This window comes from Uranotaenia lowii, chromosome 3 (genome assembly GCF_029784155.1).
Source record: "Uranotaenia lowii strain MFRU-FL chromosome 3, ASM2978415v1, whole genome shotgun sequence".
Lineage (NCBI taxonomy): Eukaryota > Metazoa > Arthropoda > Insecta > Diptera > Culicidae > Uranotaenia > Uranotaenia lowii.
Genome location: NC_073693.1, coordinates 236,370,085 through 236,390,864, shown reverse-complemented (window position 1 = coordinate 236,390,864; position 20,780 = coordinate 236,370,085). Strand labels below are relative to the sequence as shown.

General features: G+C 32.7%; 1 protein-coding gene across 2 annotated transcripts in view; it reads right to left on the bottom strand.

Moving 5' to 3' along the window:
• Positions 1-20,780, bottom strand: part of LOC129751670 (hemicentin-1) — a 1,296,938-nt gene that overhangs the window by 250,826 nt on the left and 1,025,332 nt on the right. For both annotated transcript variants that reach the window (XM_055747314.1, XM_055747315.1), the window contains exon 12: positions 4,118-4,326. In XM_055747314.1, the coding sequence (XP_055603289.1) occupies positions 4,118-4,326 (209 nt within the window). The remainder of the gene's footprint in view (positions 1-4,117; positions 4,327-20,780) is intronic.

The window sequence follows — 20,780 nt, the reverse complement described above, 5'->3', positions numbered from 1 at the left end:
TACAAGCTTCCGTGCAATTTATTCCAATTTATTTGTTTTTCGCATTATTTTTTATTGTCCCCCCCCCCCCCTCCCCCTCGCGAGGTTCCAACTCCGAGTGACAAAAGAAGGATTTGAAATTTGTTCCGGCCTAAACAATCTGACTAAATAAACTAAAGGTAAATCGAGGTCTTTTGGCTAAACAGCATTCAGTGAAATTAAAGTACGAAACACTAATTTTTTTCGGAGAGAAACTGAAGATTTATCAATGAAAGTAGATAAACAGACAAACAAAAACAAGTAGATATAGAATTCTTTTTAAAGTCTTTTCACTGACGCATCTGAAAAAGAGCTATGGGTTTTCACTTGCCCTAATAAATGAGACAAATGTATATTAAGATATTTCTTTTTGCCAACATAACTGAGATTGTTATGAAAATATTCATTTTTTTTTAAAGAATATGAAAATTGAACTGTTATGATATCCAATTGCACTATCACCGGTGTTTTTTTTTATATAAAATTAAGATTTATAATAAAAAAAGCACTTAACTTTTATTAGATTTTGAGTGATGTTGACGTGAAAAATTTCCAGAAATTTAAATGAACTCATGAAACCATCGTAGCCTGAACGGATTATTTCTTTTCGATCCATTTAATTTTTGAAAATCTGCTTTTCAGTTAAATGTTATTGAATCTGGAAAATATCACATAATCTTAAATGAAATCGCAGATCACCACCAACAATGTTCAGGAAATTTTGAAATCAGAACATCATTTACTTTAATCAATATAAAATAGTGATTTGCAGTATACAAAATCGTCAGATTTCATGCCATGACAAGTGCTGTTTGGAACACTTCAAGTTGAGATGTGTCATGGTTAAAGTATGGAATGTGGTGGAATTTTTTTGAACATAATTTTAGTGAAAATATGGATATTAATTCAAACTGCTTCTAAGGGTGGGTATGGTGAACAAAAAACTGTTTGAAAACGGTTAATAAATAATCTCCTCTAATGTTTTTAATTTCTTCAGCTCTAAAAAAGATACAATCCAAAACTAACTGGGAGCTGAAAGCGCTGCTTTAGGCAAAATATTAGCCAAATACTCCAAAAATTGTCCCGATTGTCAAAATTCTATTTCCATAAAATAATGAAAAACTTTTTATTTCTATTAAAACCTTAATGTGAACTTGAACAAAGCAGAATAAATCAACTAATTGCTATACAAAAAATGAAACATACTTATTATCAACATGCAGTTGTTCATGGATCAAGTTACAAAAAGTGGAATTTCTTAGCACGAGGCATGCCAAGTTGGACGATTACGTCGAGTGCTGAAAAAAATTGAATTTGCAACGAGAACCTGATACCTGATCATTTGGCAAAGTATATAAAAAGTTTTCATGTAAGATGCATGTAAAATTTATTGAAGGTTATTTTTTGATGATTTAAATAAAGAACCGATGAATTGAGTTAAAATTATAAGGTTTTATTTCGATAGAATTAAGCGGGACATTTCGAGTAAACGGAAAAGAAGGAAATGTAAAAAAAAAACTAGCACATGTTCATAAAAGTGAAAGGATTAACAATTCAATATTTTATGCTTTAAATTCCAAAAATGGAAAATGAACGCCAAGTTTAACACGGTAAGACGAAGTTTACCGGGTCTGCTAGTTTTTTATATATAGGGGAGAGTGGGGTATCGTGGGCCATGGGGAAACGTAGGCCACTTTTAATATCTCAGATGTGTGTTGAGATAAAAATCTCAAACCAACTGTCATCTTCGTCGCTTTGCGTGAGCATATATTTCTATATGTTGTTGACTGAAATACGCATCATATGCTTGTTTTATTTCTCAAGCTAAAAAAAATTAGAAAAAATTACTTACTTAATTAAAAAAACACCCGCTAATTTCATCGATGGGGAACCTAAAGTGCATAACAAAAATATGCTCATACGCTTATGATCTTTGTTTTGTCATGATGTTTCACGTGGAAAAGGAATTTTCGATGAAACATCAATAAGTCACACAAACGCAACCAATTTGCAAACCATGGCTTGTGGGGAATTGTGGGCCACACCACTTGAACCACCTATATTTTTATGTTTTAATACACATTCAGAACTTAAAATACGTTTTTCCTATCTGTAAAATTTTTTATGCCAAATGAAGAGTTATGAAAAATATTTTGTCTATCCTATATAAGAAATTTTGCCAAAACGTTCGCGAGCCAGGTTTTGGAATCTATGCGATCATACCCAGCTCTCTTTTTTATTTCATCATCTGAAATTGCTTTAAAATAACGAAATGAATTCGGAAATCACAGTTTTGGGTCAACTCATAAACTTTGCATGTTATTTGGTCAATTTGGATTCGGTGGCCCACGATTCCCCACCATTTTTCAAAATCCAAAAAATATTGCTTTTTTCAAACAGTCAGAATTTGGGAAAAATAACTTATTAAAATTTTTGAAAAATACCTTATGATACCTTGAAAATGTAGAAAACCATACCATTTTTTATTTTAATTTTATCTTTTATAATAAAGAAGTTATGGAACAACGAAAAAAGTGGCCCATGATTCCCCACTCTCCCATACATTTTAATATGCTAGGCACCTTACTATGAGCAGACATGTTATGGGATTCAAACGCTGGAATTTGTTTGATATTGTGTGTTATATAAATTGTGTCGTCCATCAGAAATCATCTGTCTCATAGCCTCGGTACCGGCAAAACAGCTTACAAGCTCTGGAACTTGCAAAAATTTGTTGTTGAGGTTAGTTTTGCGTGACTCATAATTAGGCAACACTTTCAGCTTATCGGAGAAAAAAAATTGCTGGACATTTCAGCGATCTATACTTAGGTTTTGGTTTATTAATAATTAAAAATTCTGGTATGAGATTTCACTTCTTTGATGACCCTTAACCGTAGTTGCAAAACATGTGCTTCATTTATTATAATGCTTGATTTGAATTTTTTGGACATTTTTGACAGTGTTTGCATACTTTTCCACCACTCAAACACGGTAATTCTTTGAATAATCAACGGTTTTGTCAGCTATCCATTTATAAATGATGGATTTTGAAGAAAACTGTGCAAATTTTTTTTCTTTTTCTCTTACATCATAGATATCTCAAAAACCCGTGAATTTTAAATTTTGAAAAAATGATCAGTTAGTAATTTTCAAAGGCAACAAAACGCTGTCAAAGTTTTGAATGTCCGATTTTATTAGTAAATGAGCTATCAGCAAAGAAAGTGTCCCATTTCTAAAAGAACTAAGCTTCAAAAAGTTTTTTTTTATATCCTGGTCAGTAGATTTTTAACTATCGTGATTTGAGTTTGTTTTATATTGAACACCTTCTAGATTTGATGGTGTTGGAAGGTGCAAGCAGGTATCAACATAAACTCGGTCGGAAATTTCGATTGACGTTAATTTTATCGACAGTTGAACATTTGTCCGATTCATCTCAGATTAAAACAAATTACACTAACATTCGTATCACCAATCAGTAAAATAGGAAAACAGTTTTCACCAAGTAGAAAAAACACAATTTTTTAGTCGAAAAACCGAATTATAATTTTTTTTATCAATTTTTTTTTGCTGAACTTGATCAAAAGGCTAGTACAAATAAATATCGAAATTTGAAATGGGTGAATGCTCCATATGGTAACTGAGTGAAATAATACGTTCAAAGATTTAAATTTTGATAAAATGGAGTTATCAGAAGGTTACTTTGTATTTGAGATATTTGGAAGACATAAACATATTTTTAGGTTTATGGAGCTGTCAAACTTAGAACTTTATTTTCTCCAAACATAGTTGTTGGTGCAAACACCCTTTACTTAAATCGATACTGAAATCCTCTTTAAAATTTAAAAAAATAGTTTAAGCTTATAAATATATGATGTGTTTGTAAGCAAGTTTTTTTTGCGATTCCGGATATTTTTTTTTCGAATGAATATCAAACCGTTCAATAAATCAAAAATTAAGAAGAAATCAATATTGTTCCTCTTTCAAGAGACAGATCTTCTAGCACAGCAAAAACGGAACTAGCAAAAAAAAATCCCTTCAACCTCCGGCAAAAGTCTCCTTTCTGCGATAAACCTGAACCAGAACCCCAGAGGGTACTTACCTTGACTGGGGTGTAGGTCAGCGATGAAGCCTGCCCGGCATGCACCCGGTACCCACTCTGGGGCATATCGATCGTCTCGGCCGTGTTGTTGAAGGACCACTTGAACGATTCCGGAGGCGGGTAGGCGTCCACTTGGCACAGGATCTCGGCCGCCTCGTTCCGAGCCACTCCGTAGATTTTCTTCTGATCTGGCCGGCAGATTGGTTTGTCTGTTTGGGTGAGGAAAAGAGCAAAATAAACAAACGGCAAATGCATCGGGTTAGTCAGATTATTTACTCTTTTTCTCTTTGGATATTCTAGTCTTTGCAGGGTTTTCGGAAATCCTACGTTTTGGCTGGAATATTTTCGAAATGGTGCACCCCGAGAATGGGAAAGTCAAATATTGATGACCCCCTTTTGATGATCAATTTTTAATTCGATTTCCCTCGGTTTGATTTTGATTGCTTCAGAAGACAACACAAACCCAATCCTGTCGCATCTGAAGTTTGTCTGTTCCAATTTCTTTCGGTTGGCACAAAAATTTTGGCGCATGGGAAAAAGACCGAATCATGGCTTTGGTTCTCTTTTGGTTTTGCTGCAAAGAAGGGTTATTTCGGATCGATACAAATTTTTAAAAGCAATAAAGTACAATTGCATCACATTTCTTTGATTTATGACAGCCCGTGTTTTAGACGTTATCATCATATGACATATGGCTATTTTATAGACGAGCATGTGACTTTATGTTTCCCTCCTTAAAATTGAAATGATTAAAAAAAAATATCTTGAGAGGTATGACTTCTTGTAGATGAAGTACAATTCAGGTACGCCAACAAACAACCTGTTATTTTCTGGCCAGACGTAATATTACTTTACTTTGCAAAATTAGTTTTTCTTATCCTGACACTAGGCTCGCCGTTTTTGACCCCCTCAATCACATTCCGTCAAACAATTCCCGAGCAAAGTCCCGGGAACTACAGCGGTACCATTAACCAGATTGAAGAATTGTTTTAGTTTAATGAATTCTCACGAGTTCTTGTCACGGAATGACGCGATGCCGGAGCCAAATTGGAGTGGTTTGAAGGAATTTTATACCACTTTTTTTTTACTTTTATTTGCTACAGTTTTGTTTGTTATGATCCATTTTTGCAACCGCTGCTGTCGGATTATCTTTGCACGTCCTGCCACCCGAGTTTGAGTGAGGTTTCCGTGTCCAGAGCTCGTTCCGGGAAACTTTCCAGACAGAGCGTTGTTGCGAGTGAAGACTAAGACTGCTAAAATTGTTGAACCTGATAACGGCCGGCGCGCAACAAAACCTAAAAGAATGCGGCTTACCGTCACTCGTTGTCTTCTAATCCGGTGAATCAGTGGGGGTGTGGTTTTGAGTTTGTTTGAAATAACCGAAAACTAAATTTGAAGGTTTATTTTAGTCGATTTTTCCGAACAAAGCCATTTTCACCACAATGAATGTTTCCTTTAAAAAAAACACTTTAAACCGGTAAAATAAGAGTTTGGGCATAAGGTGTGTTAAATTATAACGCTATAAATTTAGAACCTAGCTTCAGGTTTAAAAAAATTGATTATTTCATATTGGGTTCAACCCTCTAATGCATTTGTCGCAAAGATTTTTACCAAAATCAGCTTTGTTTGCAGCTGGCGGACAACAGAAAATGTGTTGTTTTTTTTTTAATTTCGCATCATGGTTCCGTCTGTGAGCTGTGTGTGTACCTTGGGAAAAAATGTTTTTCATTTAAAAAAAATCTAGCAATACTTCTGAAAAACACACAAAGTTTATAAATATTATTTCATCGATAGATAAAGTTATTGTTTTCAGAGTGTTAAAATTTTATGTAATAATCATCATCATTTAACTTTCTATCTTTTGCAAAAATTATTTAGGTTTACCAGAGATTAAGAGTCACTAGAAGGTGCTAATTTTTCCAAAATTTTGCACTCAACTTTTCAAGTTTTAGATTGAAATGCCTTCAAGCACTCATTAAAATTTATTTACTCAAAAAAAAAAAATGATTCTCGCACAAGTCTGAGTGTTGAAGATTAATAATACAGGTTGAGATAATTAGTAATTTTAATTTGGCTTTTTCGGTCTTGGATTTAGATCAAACAACGGTGGTTTTTCAAATACCCAAAGATTCGACTAACAAAACTGGTCCAAACGTTGGGTATTTAAAAACTAACATTTGTTTGACCTACATCCAAGACCGAAAAGTCAAATTAAAACTACTATATCTCATTCTAAATTGGGAAAAATATCATTTACTCTGGCACAAAACAAACATTCTACAAAAATTATTGGGAATAATCACAACTAGCTGTAAAGTTCATTGAGATTTTTTTTAACAAAAATCTGTTGTAGGGTAAAACACTATATATTGAACAGCGTCTTTGGGATTCAGCGAGTTTGTGGCCATTAAAAAAAATCAAAAGTTTTTCAGGCGAAACTTTGATACTGTAGCTTAAGATTATTCCAAAGCTTCGAATCGATATAATTTGTTCGTGGAAATTCGTTAATAACCATAATTTAATCCTATTTACTCAAAATTGTTTTGGCCACAGTTATTGAACACCATGATTCTAATTATTGAAAACGTAAACATTGGAAATAAAGTAAACATTTAGGGTTATTTCGTGTGAGAGAATACTTCCAGGGGCAATTTAAGTTGAGCCAGCATCCAAGAAATAGTATTTTTGTATTTCCAAGCACCAACCGAACTTTGTTCAATAATTGGTACATGCATTTCTTTACGAAACAAGTACTACAAGATTGAATGTCAATAATCCAATGAATGAACACTTGTACAGTTTGAAGAAAATACATATTTTAAAAGCAGCCATTATTCCATAAATCATCTAAAAAGACATATTTCAAAACAGTTATAACATTATCAAAGAATTTTATTTGCCTTTTAACCAATTTTATTTCCTATCAAGAAAAGGTTGATTTCTTCATCCAGTCGAAAGATTAAGCCAAAATTTGAACATATATTCTTGGTAGGAGATCGTGGCTTTAAGAAACCGAAGTTCTTAATGAAAATTTACACAGAGGTAGAAAAGGCTTTAACAGAGGCACAACAATTTTTGTTTAATTTTTCTACTGTATATTATTGTTTTAAGTGGTTCACGTTTCACTAATAGTGTTCAATATAGAACATTTTATTTTTTGAAGATTTTTTAACCTTTTTTTCAAAGACAAAATCATATTTATCGCTGTGAAAACGCTCGTCTTACCTTCAGCGTAAACCCAACATCATATGTCAACAACATGATTTAATAGGAAATTTCCCTGGCTACAATTTTGTGGAAGACATCAAAAATACAAATTTAGAGAAAATAGTTTCAATGTCACAAACAGAGTGATTATTATTTAATTTGAAAAATCTAATAAAACTTCACACCACTGATTGTTCAAAGGCCAGAAAAAGTATTCACCGAGTTTTTTTTTAATTATCGTAAACTGGGGGAGCTTTGATCAACATAAAATTTTTTGCAGATAAGCATCATTAACCACATAAGTATGAGGTTAAAATATCTGAAAACTGTTTACTACGTTTGAAAGCCTTTAAATTGAGTTACAAATAAGCTAAATTTAGTTTAAAGAAGATTTTTTATATCACTTAAAATATAATTTTAAAATCTTAAAATATCTGTTCTAAGGCTCACAAACAAACATCTCTCCTGATCAAAATTTAGCATTTAGGAGCAGATTGGTTGTTTAATGTGAAAGTTCAAATATTTTCTTGGTTTAGGTTAAGTTTAAGTGTTATTTTTATGATCATTCTATGACAATTTTTAGATAGTGAAAAAAAATACGGCCATTTTCCATGAAAAAGCCCGTATAGAAAAATGGCTAAAACCCCTATCAGATGGTTTAGATTGAAGAAAAAAAGAACATGGGAACAGTACTAAGACTTAGAGAATTGCATGATGGCAAAATTTTATTTGTTTTTAATGCCAAAAAATGTTGAAAATGTTCAAAATTTTTGCTCTTAAATGTATGCAGCAACATTGTCCATTTACTCTAATATTTGTTTTTGAAAGAAAATGTTGAAAAATTCAATTAAGTCAAAACTAAAAATTACTGCTATCGATGTTTTGAGCCTTCTGTGCTTAATGGCATCAAAACAATAAATTTGAAGATGTTGAGATACGTAAAAACCATTGTAATCAAAGTAACCCCGAAACTTGAAATCTGGGGTGAAATTATGAATCATATTCGATTCGAGTTACCCTTTTCGAGTTGAGCTCGAATCGAATTAGAATCAGTATTACAAATCTCGTTCGAGTTCAAAATTTTAAAGTACTAGATTTCTAGTATATCGGGTAGTAGATCATCACGAAACGTTCCACTCGAATCGAGATCGGTAATGTCAAAGTTGGTCGAATCGAACGAAACTCGATTGTTTCGAGTTCCATAATCCCGCCCCTGGTTTTGTAACAAACATTTAATTATAACCACGAATGTCGTTTGAATTTACTGCAATCAATGATCATGTTTAATACTCCCCACCTCAGTAAGGGTTTTAAAGCTTTTAGGTATAACAAAAATGCAACCCCTTCCAAAATATTCAAAAATTAATGAAAAAAGTGATCAAAGCTATCCCAGTTTACGGTATGTCTTTATTTGTTCCAGTTCATCATTACATTTATATTAAATTATTATATACATTTAATGAGGTGTTCAGCTCAATAATGAACTGTTCAGAGTCCGATTGTTATCTATATACTTAAAAAATTATTAATTAGACTTAAATCACTGATAAACTGATATAACTTGGCACCACATTTCCATCAACCAAAGGTTCGTGTCTTAACTGCTTAGTAAGTGATTAATAAATGTCTTAATAAGGGTTTTACTAAAATAAGTGGTGAGAAGTTTTATGAGATTTAAATGAAATAATAATCATTCTGCTTGTGACATTCAAACTTTTTTCTCTCAATTTGTATCACTTTCATGTCTTCTACAAAATTGTAGCCAGGGAAATTTCTTTTTAAGTCATGTTGTTGACATATGATGTTGGATTTACGCTGAAGGGAAGACGAATGTTTTCACAGTAATAAGTATGTTGTCTTTAAAAAATCCAGGGCAAAAAATTTTCAAAAAAAATGTCCTGTCGGTCCTGTATATGAAACTTAAATTTTTCTTATATTAAGTGAAAGCAAAAGGTTGGCAATTTTTCTCGTAATATACTACATAATCCATAAAAGATTTGCTTTTGAAACTGTCTCGTCAAGTTTAAAAATCCAAGTTTTTCCACTTCTCAAAGGCTGGGGAGAGTAAAGTTTTATTCAAAAAAACCTTCATTTTTGATCAAAAATGAAAAAAATAAAATAAATTTAAGAATGATGAAAAGGTTTTGTGCCCACTGAAGAGGAACACGGTAAAAAGTTCCACTGCCGCGGAATTCGCCATAGTCACGTTAAAAATAATTACTTGTTTTTATACATTGATGCACAACTTCTATTAACAACTATCGTTCGAGCATTGGATAAGGTTTCTCGGAAACTCCCTCTTCATGGGACTTTTTGGATTTTCACGTCGAATTGTTTTGTGTTTTCAGCGTGTATTGAAGATATACAGACATACCAAGCATTTTATATATAAGATTTATTATTAAAAAAAATTAATGAATATTCAAATGTAGATTGTGAGAAACAGTAAAAAATTTATACGTATGATTCTTCAATATGCTGCTATGTAAGTGCGAATCAAAAAAGAAAAAAAATAGAAATATATACTGTAAGTTAAAGATTCAACAAGTAGGAAAAACAAGATAATTTAGAAAATGTACAGAAAATTTACTGCAAGAACAGGGAATTGGGGTGATTTGTACTGAAGTTAACATCTAGCATGAATTCACATCACAAATGAAATACACCGCAAAAAAAACACATAATATTTTTAGTGATCAATTCATATTAATTTCCAAGGAAGTTTAATTTTCGACCGTTCGCTACTTTTTTTTCATTTAACATTAAATTCGTTGACCTCTAGAATGAAAACAGATAAAAAGTGTCAGGAAAAAGGAATTAACGTCACGGTAGAAATGTGTCATATGTTGAAATTCCATTTGAAACTAGAATTCTGTAGGAAATGATAAATCATATCAGAAAAATCGAGTAGCTTCGAACAAACTTTAAGATTTTTTTTTGCTAAAAAAACATCTTAGTGTACATTAGACAACGCCGATTTGGGATCATTTTCTCAAATACTTTGGTCTTAAGAGATTAGTTTTGCTTCAAAACTTATCTAAGGATTGTTGAGAAAATTCAATAATTATTGTGAAAAACAAAAAAAAATATTTTTGTTTATCACTTTTATGCATAGCGCTGTTTTGAAACAACACTAACTTAAATCCAAATATCTCGGAAACGCGTGGATATTAACAGCCAAATATTCACAAAAAATTCTAGAGATTAAAAAAATTGACTCGTGATATTTGCATAACAATATTTTTTTGTTTATGAAATTATTTTATCGGCTATATTGGTGAAATTTATATTCTTTGAGAAAAAATATTTAAGAATTGAAAGATTATAGACGGATAGAAGATTAGAATAAGGTGAAAGATGTTGAAAATGAGCGGAAGGGTAATTTTAATTTGAAAAACTTTTCATCACATTTCATCGTTTTGTTCCTCACGGGCCTACTACCTTGCAGTGGTAGATACGGGATAGATTTGTAGATTATGTATGTGTGAGATGTGTGCAGAAAAATTGCAAAAATCAAATTTATTTATTTTTTTTGTTGAAAAAAGTAGTTTTTGAAAAATCACTGTCATTTCTTAAGATCTGAAAATTCTTTAAAAAACTAATCTGAATCAATCACAAACATCTATCTGCAGCTAATGAACAAAGTTTGAAAAGTTTTTAATATTATTTTTGACGGGTCAAAACTTTCATAAAACTCGAAATAATGATTTAAAACTTGTTCAGTTGTGCTTTTCTTATTAAAGTGATGTTATTTCACTGAATCAATTATTGCTTTATCCATTAAAAAAAAAATAATGCATTAAAGGGTTAATCTCTGGAACCGAACAATCTAAGCGATTTTATATCGATTTGAAAATTCTCAAAAGGAAATTTCGGCTGAGCAACTTTGTTGAAGATCGTAGCTTAGTATTTCTGATAAATGAAGGCTTGTCTTTTGATATTGAAGGTAAAAAAAACTGTTAAAACTGTTGAAACCATAGGGTTTAAGAGGTTTGAAAAATACTTTATATCGGCTCAGTCTGGTGTACAAATTCCCCCTGGTGTTTATGGAAGATGACTAACAAAGAAAAATAAACTTTTTTTTTTATTTTAGGCTAATTAAATGTTGGTTAGTGTTTTTTTTTCATGTAAAAAATTATTTCGCGGCAATCGAATGGCTATAGTTTCAAATAACCCTCATACAAATTTAAAGTCGATGTCAATCTGAAAAATAAAATAATAATTCACAATGCTTGAAAATTTTAGCCATGTGAACTCCTTTCCACATGCCGTTTTCGAAGAATAAAAAAGTCAAATATATTTGTTCGCGTTGTCCAAATTAAACATGAATGGGATGGTGGACACGAATTTGAAAGGATTTGAATTATAATATAATGATCAATGTTAAGCTGAAGTTTAAAAGAAGTTAGATTGAAAACACCATACTGATGGGTGATCTTATATTTTTGGTCGATAACTTTAGTAGCTTATTTGTAAATTTTAAGTATGGAAATAGTATTCGAGCACATTTTGAAATTTGAAATTCGATCCAAAACCAAAATTAGAATAATTTGAAGACAGTCGAATATTAATATTCAGTGCGATTTATTTTTGTTAATTTTTCAACTTTTGAGGTAAGTTTATTTAAGGCTCATATACCACAAACATTAATTCAAATATTTTTTCAATAAAAAACCAACAACAAGTGTCTTTATCTCATATTGAAAGTGGACATAATTGCTATCGACCATTGGAAACTCACTTTTGCTCAAAATAAACCATATGGGAGAATGGGAATACTTGATCCCGTTTTCTTTTTAATCATATTTTTTTTGGAAAAAAAATATTTCAGATCGTCGTCTTTCGCATTTTCTGACAGCGTGTAATTTCAAGTTTATATGCTGCAAAAAACTGATCGATACCTTTAGATGAGCTAGAAGCGTTTTTGTGAGACTACAAAAAAATGTGATATTTTTAATGTTAAAGGAGACTTGATCCTTTAATCAAAGTGATTTGAGTTTTGGTAAAAATCATGCAAAATCTATATATAAAAGCTTCACAGATTGTCTAGCTATATTAGTTTTCCTTTAACAGTTTAGGTCAGTGTCAGACAAAAAGAATTCTGGAAGTTTGTCAACAGCTGCATTTTCATTGCATACTTAAAGGCGCAAATTTCATATTTTTAGATAAAAGCACTTTTTTGAGTCCTTTTTCACCGGAAATTATTGGTTAAATATTAGTCCTTGGAATGTTATTAATAATTTTTGCTTAGCGATGATCAACATCCATTCAGAAAAAAACCTTTTCGGGCGCTGGGGATTAAGTAAACCCATAATATACATTTTGAAAAACTGTGTTCTTTATAAAAATAGAATTTACTATTGCTTAGAAAATATGGCATTAAGAAGTTCATAACGTTCTCTTACGATTGATTATAGCTTTTTCTTGTAGGAAACATTTTGAAGTTTTGAAAAAAGATCTTGAAGTCACATTTTGCTAGATTTTTCAAACAAAGTGAAAAAACTTTAGAAATAAAATTTTGAAATATGTTTTTTGTGATAACAGGTTTATTGTTTAGTTCTATTTGGCAATTTTTTTTGACATTTGATCTACGTTAGACATTCCAAATTCGATATTTAGCTGAGGAAACGAATATCTTCATTCTCCCCTACTGCTGATATTTGTGTAGTTTTGATCGTTGTAATGATAAAGGATTTTTTTTTAATTTCAATTTGATTGACGGCCTAAACATTTTAATTTAACAAAAGGTCAACTTGAAATAAAGAACTCAAATTTTTTTTAAATAATATTGGGTTGAAAATTGTTGAAGTCATGATTAATTTCATTTGACAGTAATATTGCCTCTTTGAATAAAATTAAAGAATAAATATTTCTAAAAAAAATGTCTTTTTAAGGAATGCCAAGACATAAGGGCAAAACGTCAGGAAAATTGTAAATTCTAGAGTTTGCTTCCTTCTGGCTGAAATGCTTATTTAAACTCTATTGGAATAGGCATCGGAAGAATATAAACAATAATCTATCTTACGCGCTTTTTGCTTATGCAATGATTTTTATGCAACAACTTGCAAAAAGTGGATTTTTAGTACGTGTTGTCAACCTACAAGAAGCACATTTCAACAAACAGCCGCATGTGGACGACCATGCCGATGACTAAAAATTTCGGATCAAGAAGGTCGTGAAATGTTCATTTGTATAACATAAACAGTGTCGAATAGTGACACTTTTCAATGTCAAAAAGTTGGCTTTCCAGCACTGAATTGCATAATAGTTACTTATGCAACAAGTTGCAAAACTTGTTTTTCTAAGCACGAGTCATAAGTTTGTTCATAAGTACGCCGCAGCCCGTGGCGTAGAGGATAGCCTTCAAGTTTTCTTAGCCCACGGTCATGAGATCAAATCCCGTTCACGGCATACATAGTACATTTTCTAAGGGTTGGTGGTGTTAGCATTTGTAAGATGCTAGCCATCATATCCTAGAAAAGTTGTATGCTTAGAGTTAAGTAAAAAGGAATCTCTTTGAAGAAACATCAAGTTTCATGAGATCCTGTGTGTGTGTTTGTGATCGTTTTAAAAAACTAGACTTGCCGAGTTGGATTTTTCCGTGTAGTGCTGAAAAATGGAGTTTTGCAACGAGTTACCCGCAAATATAAAAAAACCGCAAAAATTCTGAAATTTCAAATCAAGTAGGTCTTTGACTGTACATTTGCAAAGAAATAAACAGTATCGAAATATACCACTTTTCGATACTATTTTGGTTGTATCCTGCCTGCTTCTCCTACAAAAAAAAACAATGTCGGAAAAAAGTGCTATTCAATTTCAATAGCCTCTAAAGAGCTACTTTTCGACAATGATTCGATTCTAAATAAAAGATTGCATTATGTTTCTTCATGTTCGAAAACTCGATTCTAAAGGGTACTTTGTGGTTTTGCAAAAAATTGTGTATACATTTCGTTGCAAAACTCGATTTTTTTACATTACTGGTCGTATTTTTCCAGCCTGGCAAGCCTCGTTGCGTTAATGTAGGGTTCGTGCTGAAAAAATGTCCTAAAGCTTAGTTCTTTTAGAAATGGGACACTTTCTTTTGCTAATAGCTCGTTTATTAATAATCGGACATTCAAAATTTTGGCAACATTTCGTTGCTTGTAAGAAACACTATCCGACCTCATTTTTTTCAAAATTTAAAAATAACGCGTTTTTGAGATATTTACGATGCAAGAAAAAAAGGAAAAAATAATTTTGCACAGTTTCATTCAAAATCCATCATAATCAAATTGATAGTTGACAAAATCGTTGATTATTCGAAGAATTACTGTATGTAAGAATTACTGATAAAGAGCTACTGGCTGCCGCAAAAGTCGCTTTTAATAGAAAATCAACTCCGAAAGCGAAGATCCCGACCTTCATCAACTTCCAACGGGGAGAAACATTGAACCCCGGTCCTAGTTCTGCTTCACCAAATGTGCTAAGGCATCGAAAAAGGCCTTCAAATATTCCTGCGCCACCCCCGGTCACTCCACACCTTCCAAACTCATCAACATACCAGAACAGTAACACGATGACGACAGTGCCACCTGCTCATCCATACGCTACCTTCAATCAGCCATTCACCGCACCTCTAGTTGCACCGTGCTGTCACCACGACCCATCGGCATTATATTTCAACCCGGTAATGTATAACAACCCATATTTTCTGCCGAACCGACGCGTGCCTATGTAAGCACTAGCTCCTCTGTATTTATAAACCAAGCGGATCATGTTACCATTCGTTCGCGCGATCACCCAGTTATCAATAATAAAGAAATTGTGGCATATTGCCAAAACTTTAACAGAATGCGAAGCGCATCTAAACTAAACACAATTCATAAAAATTTAGTAGCAAGTAATTATACTATCATTTTAGGAACCGAAACAAGCTGGGATGATAGTATAAAAAGCGAGGAAATTTTTGGATCGCGTTACAATGTCTACAGAGATGACCGAAATTTCAATTTGTCTGACAAGAAATCAGGCGGAGGCGTTGTAGTAGCAATAAGCTCTGCATTCGATTCTGAGCTCATTGAAATAACTAAGCACAAAGAATTTGAGCAGGTGTGGGCAAAAGCTCAAATCTTCAAGGAAACTCATATTTTTGGATCGATCTACTTTCCTCCAGAATATGCCAGTAAAGATTATTTCCAAAAGTTTCTACTGAGCATAACAGAACTATTCAAAAGCTTCCAACCCGAATTCAAAATTCACCTGTATGGCGATTTTAATCAATCGAATCTACAATTTTTACCCGATGAAGATAATGAAGCAATCCTTTTACCGATATTTGGAGATAATGAAACATTACAATTCCTTTTCGACAATCTTGCTACCTTATGTCTTAATCAAATAAATCATGTGAAAAATGCCTGCAATCGCTATCTCGATTTACTGTTTTCAAACTTGACTGATGACTTTTGTATTTTGGAAGCTACTAATCCAATTTGGAAAAATGAGATCTTTCATACAGCTATCGAATTTTCAATTATATGTTCTGACAACAAAGGAATACCAGAATACGAATATGAGGAGACCCTTGACTTTTTCCATGCAAATTACACAATGATTAAAACTAAATTACAATCAGTTAATTGGCAATCATCATTTCAAAGCGAAAACCAAACTGTCAATCAGGTAGCTATTTTTTATAACATTCTTGGTAATATCTTGAATAAATATGTCCCAATAAAAATAAAGCGACGAACGAATAATAACAGAAATCCGCCATGGTTTTCAAAAGAGCTAAAGCATCTTAGAAATAAAAAGCAGAAAGCGCATAAAAACTGGAAAAAACACCATCGCTAGCTAACAGTTTAGAATATCAAGAAGCATGCAACCAACTAGCCATATGCATTAATACCTCTTTCGAAGAATATAATAGGAAAACAGAGGAAAACATTAAATCTAACCCAAGAAGCTTCTTCAAGTATGTACGTTCCAAATTGAAAAGTAATAATTTTCCATCTCGTATGCACTTGGACAGCGCTAACGGCAATAATTCCCATGAAATATGTAATTTGTTTGCCAATTTCTTCCAAAGCGTTTACACCAGTTTTTCGGAAGCCGATCGCGACACTGCGTTTTTCGATTATTTTTCCGACTCAGCATCATTGACTGTGGTAGATTCAATCACCCTTGAGGAAATACACAAATCAATTTGCTCCCTGGATAGCTCCAAAGGGCCCGGGCCTGATGGAATTCCTCCATTACTTTTAAAAAATCTTGTAAATGAACTAAGTATGCCCTTGTTTCTGTTGTTCAACTCATCGTTGAAATCCGGTGTTTTTCCTCAAGTATGGAAAGAATCTTTTCTTGTACCTATTTTCAAGTCGGGGAAAAAATCTGACATTAAAAATTACCGGGGTATAGCAATCTTATCGTGCATACCGAAACTTTTTGAAGCAATAGTGAATCAAAAAATATATAATCAAATAAAAACACTCATAATTGAAAAGCAACATGGATTTGTTAAAGGACGATCTACAGCGACTAATTTACTTGAATTCGTTTCTTATAATATCCACTCTATGGATCAAGGAAATTCCGTTCAGGCTCTATACACGGACTTCAGTAAAGCTTTTGATAGAATCGACATCCCCTTGTTAATTTTTAAACTACATAAAAACGGATTCAGTACACAACTGCTGAAATGGATTGAGTCGTATTTGACAAACCGTACACAAATTGTTAGATTCAATGGTTCACTTTCGAAAAGCATCTCCGTTACATCTGGTGTGCCTCAAGGCTCCCATCTCGGTCCCTTATTATTTATCTTATACGTCAATGACATTACTTATTTACTGAACCAGCTAAACGTGCTTATATACGCAGACGATATGAAGCTTTATATGATAGTCAACAACGAAGAAGATTTCAGGGTGTTTCAAAATGAAATAAATATTTTTTACAAATGGTGCAGTAAAAGTCTTCTTGAACTAAACGTGAAAAAATGTTCACATATTGTATTTACGAGGAAAAAATATCCGTCATATGAAATTGTTACATTAGGAAATGAGCCTGTGGAGAGAATCAATAAGATAAGAGATCTAGGTATTATATTGGACTCAAAACTTACCTTTGTAGATCACTATAACTCAATAATTCAAAAATCAAATAGTATGCTTGGCTTTATAAAACGTTTTAGTTATAATTTTCAAGACCCATATACATTAAAAACATTGTACACAGCTTATGTCCGATCCATACTTGAATACTGCAGCGTTGTTTGGTCCCCCTTTCAAATTTCTCATAAAAACCGTTTAGAATCCATTCAGAAACAATTTGTTCTATTTGCTTTACGAAATCTAGGATGGTCTCAGAGCCAATTACCAAGCTACGAATCACGCTGTTTACTAATAAATACTGAACCATTAAGTGTTAGAAGAGAATTTGCTGCAATCTCCTTTGTAAACGACATAATTAGTCAGCGTGTTCAATCTACTTATCTACTAAATCAGTTAAACTTTTATTGTCCGAGTCGCCAGTTGAGAACCAGAAATCTGTTTATTTTAACCTCTGCTCGAACTGATTATGGTAAAAATAGTCCAATCAATTGTCTAATGCAGAATTATAATAAAAACTACCAGAACATAGATTTTACTATGTCTAAACAGCAGCTAAAAAGTGCTTTTTACGGCGACAGGCACTTAAGAACCTAATATTGTAGTATTTAAAGTAATATTAAGATTGTACTACTAGTTTTAAGAATATATATGTAGCCTACGATGTTTGGTGAAATAAATAAATAGAAATAGAATGTAAGTGGTGGAAAAGTATGCATATACTGTCAAAAATGTCCACAAAGTTCAAATCAAGCATTGGAGTGAAGCATATGATCGGTAACTCCGGCTAAGGGACATCAGGGAATCAAGTCTCATACCAGCATTTTTAATTTTCAAAAAGCGAAAAACTAAGGGTAGATCGCTGAAATTAAAAAAAAAATTTCCGATAAGCTGAAAGTGTTGCCTGTTAATGAGTCATTCAAACCACACATCAAACACTACATTTTTGTAGTTCCAGAGCTCGTAAGCTGTATAGCCGGTTCCGAGGCTATGGGACAGATGATTTCTGATGAACGACAAAACTTATGAAATACCCTTTTTAAAACAAATTCCAGCGTTTGAATCCCATATCATGTCTGCTCGTGGTAAGGTCCCGAGTATATTAAAGTATGTATTTGCTGGTTATTTTGTATAAAAATATTATGATTTGAAAAAATTCTGCTCCTGTTTAAAGAAATAACAATATTCAAAACGAAAACTATGGTTTTCGCTGCTTTTAAAAGCCTAAAAAGAGTAATCTTTTATGTACCCTTCGCAAACTACGATCTATACAAACCGATTATACTTTAAGTTTTATCTCATGATGGTTTTACTTCGTTATTGCCATATTTTGCCAGCAGAAATTCCACTAAACACGCTAAAAAAGTGGCTCAATAATAATCAAATTTGTTAATTTCAAATCATCTGTATCCACTAAATTGTCCTCAGTTTCTTTTAAAAGAGAAGTATTGGTCCGAAAAGTGAGGATGTAGCCACTAAAATACAGATCAGACGAAGTATTAGTTTGAAAAACTGATCTCAATCATGACTGAAAAAAGTGTGCGCTAGCCGATGGGAGGTACCAAGAATAAAGTAGAATTTATTCTTGAAAAAAAAAACGATAAATACTTTTTTTCAAATTTTTTCATGAATAATCATTAGATTATCTTTATTTCCTTCATAGAAAGTTTTTAGATCAAACGAAAGGTTTTTGAGATACACGCATTCGTAACTGTCCCATTTCTAAAAGAACTAAGCTTTATTTTCAACTCATTGTAAAAATAACAACATACATATATGGATTTAGTCAATCAAAGGGAGTTGGAAACTGTTGTATGAATTGCCATTATGTTCCAAATGTTACTTTGAATTCTAGTTTCGTAACATCAATCGCTTCATTCCGGTCGGATGATTTAAAATTCTCTTCCATTGTTTCTAGTTTTCAAATCAAATTTGTCTTATTGTTAGCCAGAATGAGCCAGAATATTTTATCAACCATTACAGCAACGGCAATAATTATGTAGAATTTTCATTTCCACCATCGTGAATGGTGACTACAAGTTTCACTTCATCGCGCCGAGGTACCGAGTAAAAATGTGAAAACTTTTCCAAATCAGCTCTCGTCGAAATTGTTCTGTTTCCCAGCATAGTTTTCCCGGTACCCTTTTTGGATCTTTTGGCCGCCCACGTCCTGTGCTGCTGCTTCGGGTGGTCACGAAATGTTTCTCCACTTTTCCCGGGTGGCGTCGTGTTGCAGAAAAAGAAAAATAGAAACACCAACATCAACAACAAAATAGCTAAAAATTCACCAGAGAAAACTCATTAGTCAAAAAAGTTTCTGCACTGGCAAAAATATTTTCTTCTGGCGTACCAGCGCTTTGACCTCATCCTCAACCCCAAAAAATACTTGCGATTTTCTTGCCTTTTTCAAAGTTGCAGCAATGTTGTTGTAACTCCTGCCAATGTTGTTCTTGTTTATAGTTGATGTTGCAATAGTTGCTGCAAGGTGGCGCCCAAATCGGGTCCCACTATCTGTTCCGTTGTATTTTCTCACATTTCCGGAATCACCGGCACACGAAATCGGAAACTTTCCCGGGAGGGTTTGAGGCCAATTCTTCAACCCGGATGTTTTGCTCTCTTGGTTTTTTTTGGGATGGTATCGCATCGTAAGAAAATATTCCATCGCATACAACTTCCTGGCTTGGCAGCGCACCCGATGGAACTCTGTCTGGTTGAGTAATTTAACGGTAACGTTTCGAATGCAACACATCAATGCAAAATGAACAAAGTTATGTAATATTTTATTGTGAAATCGAAAACTAATTTTTACTTCTGGGGGTGGCACAAAAATGATAATTGCATTTCTTGCGGAATGGTTAGAAACCGATGGTGAATATTTTGATGGAGAAGTTATTGCATAATTGCATTGCTTGGTGCAATCGAAGCTGCAATAACTTCTGAAATCAGAGATGAACAATTTGCTCATATTCTCATGATAGCTGAAAACTTATTTGAACATTTTATGGTTCCATTGAAATGTTTTAAATTAAATTTTAACTGAAAAGGGGAGGAAAACAATATCTTTCAAAATTTGTACCTTGAAAGCAATATCGTTTTTTAACAGTAAAAAGCATTTCTTATACTACAAGAAAAGATTTATTCAGAGTTCCTCTTCATAGTCTTTTTTCAATCGAGTAAATTTTATATATTAAATCATCTTATTGTCTTTCTCTGGCACTTTGGAAAATATTTACTATGTTGTACGTTATTTTATTTTCTGAATTTTTATCTTTGATAATAGATGGTTAATTATAAGATTTCTGTATATACATATTTGTTTTTAAAGTTTTACCACTCTCAGCACAAAATTTTGAACTTCAAATTCAAGA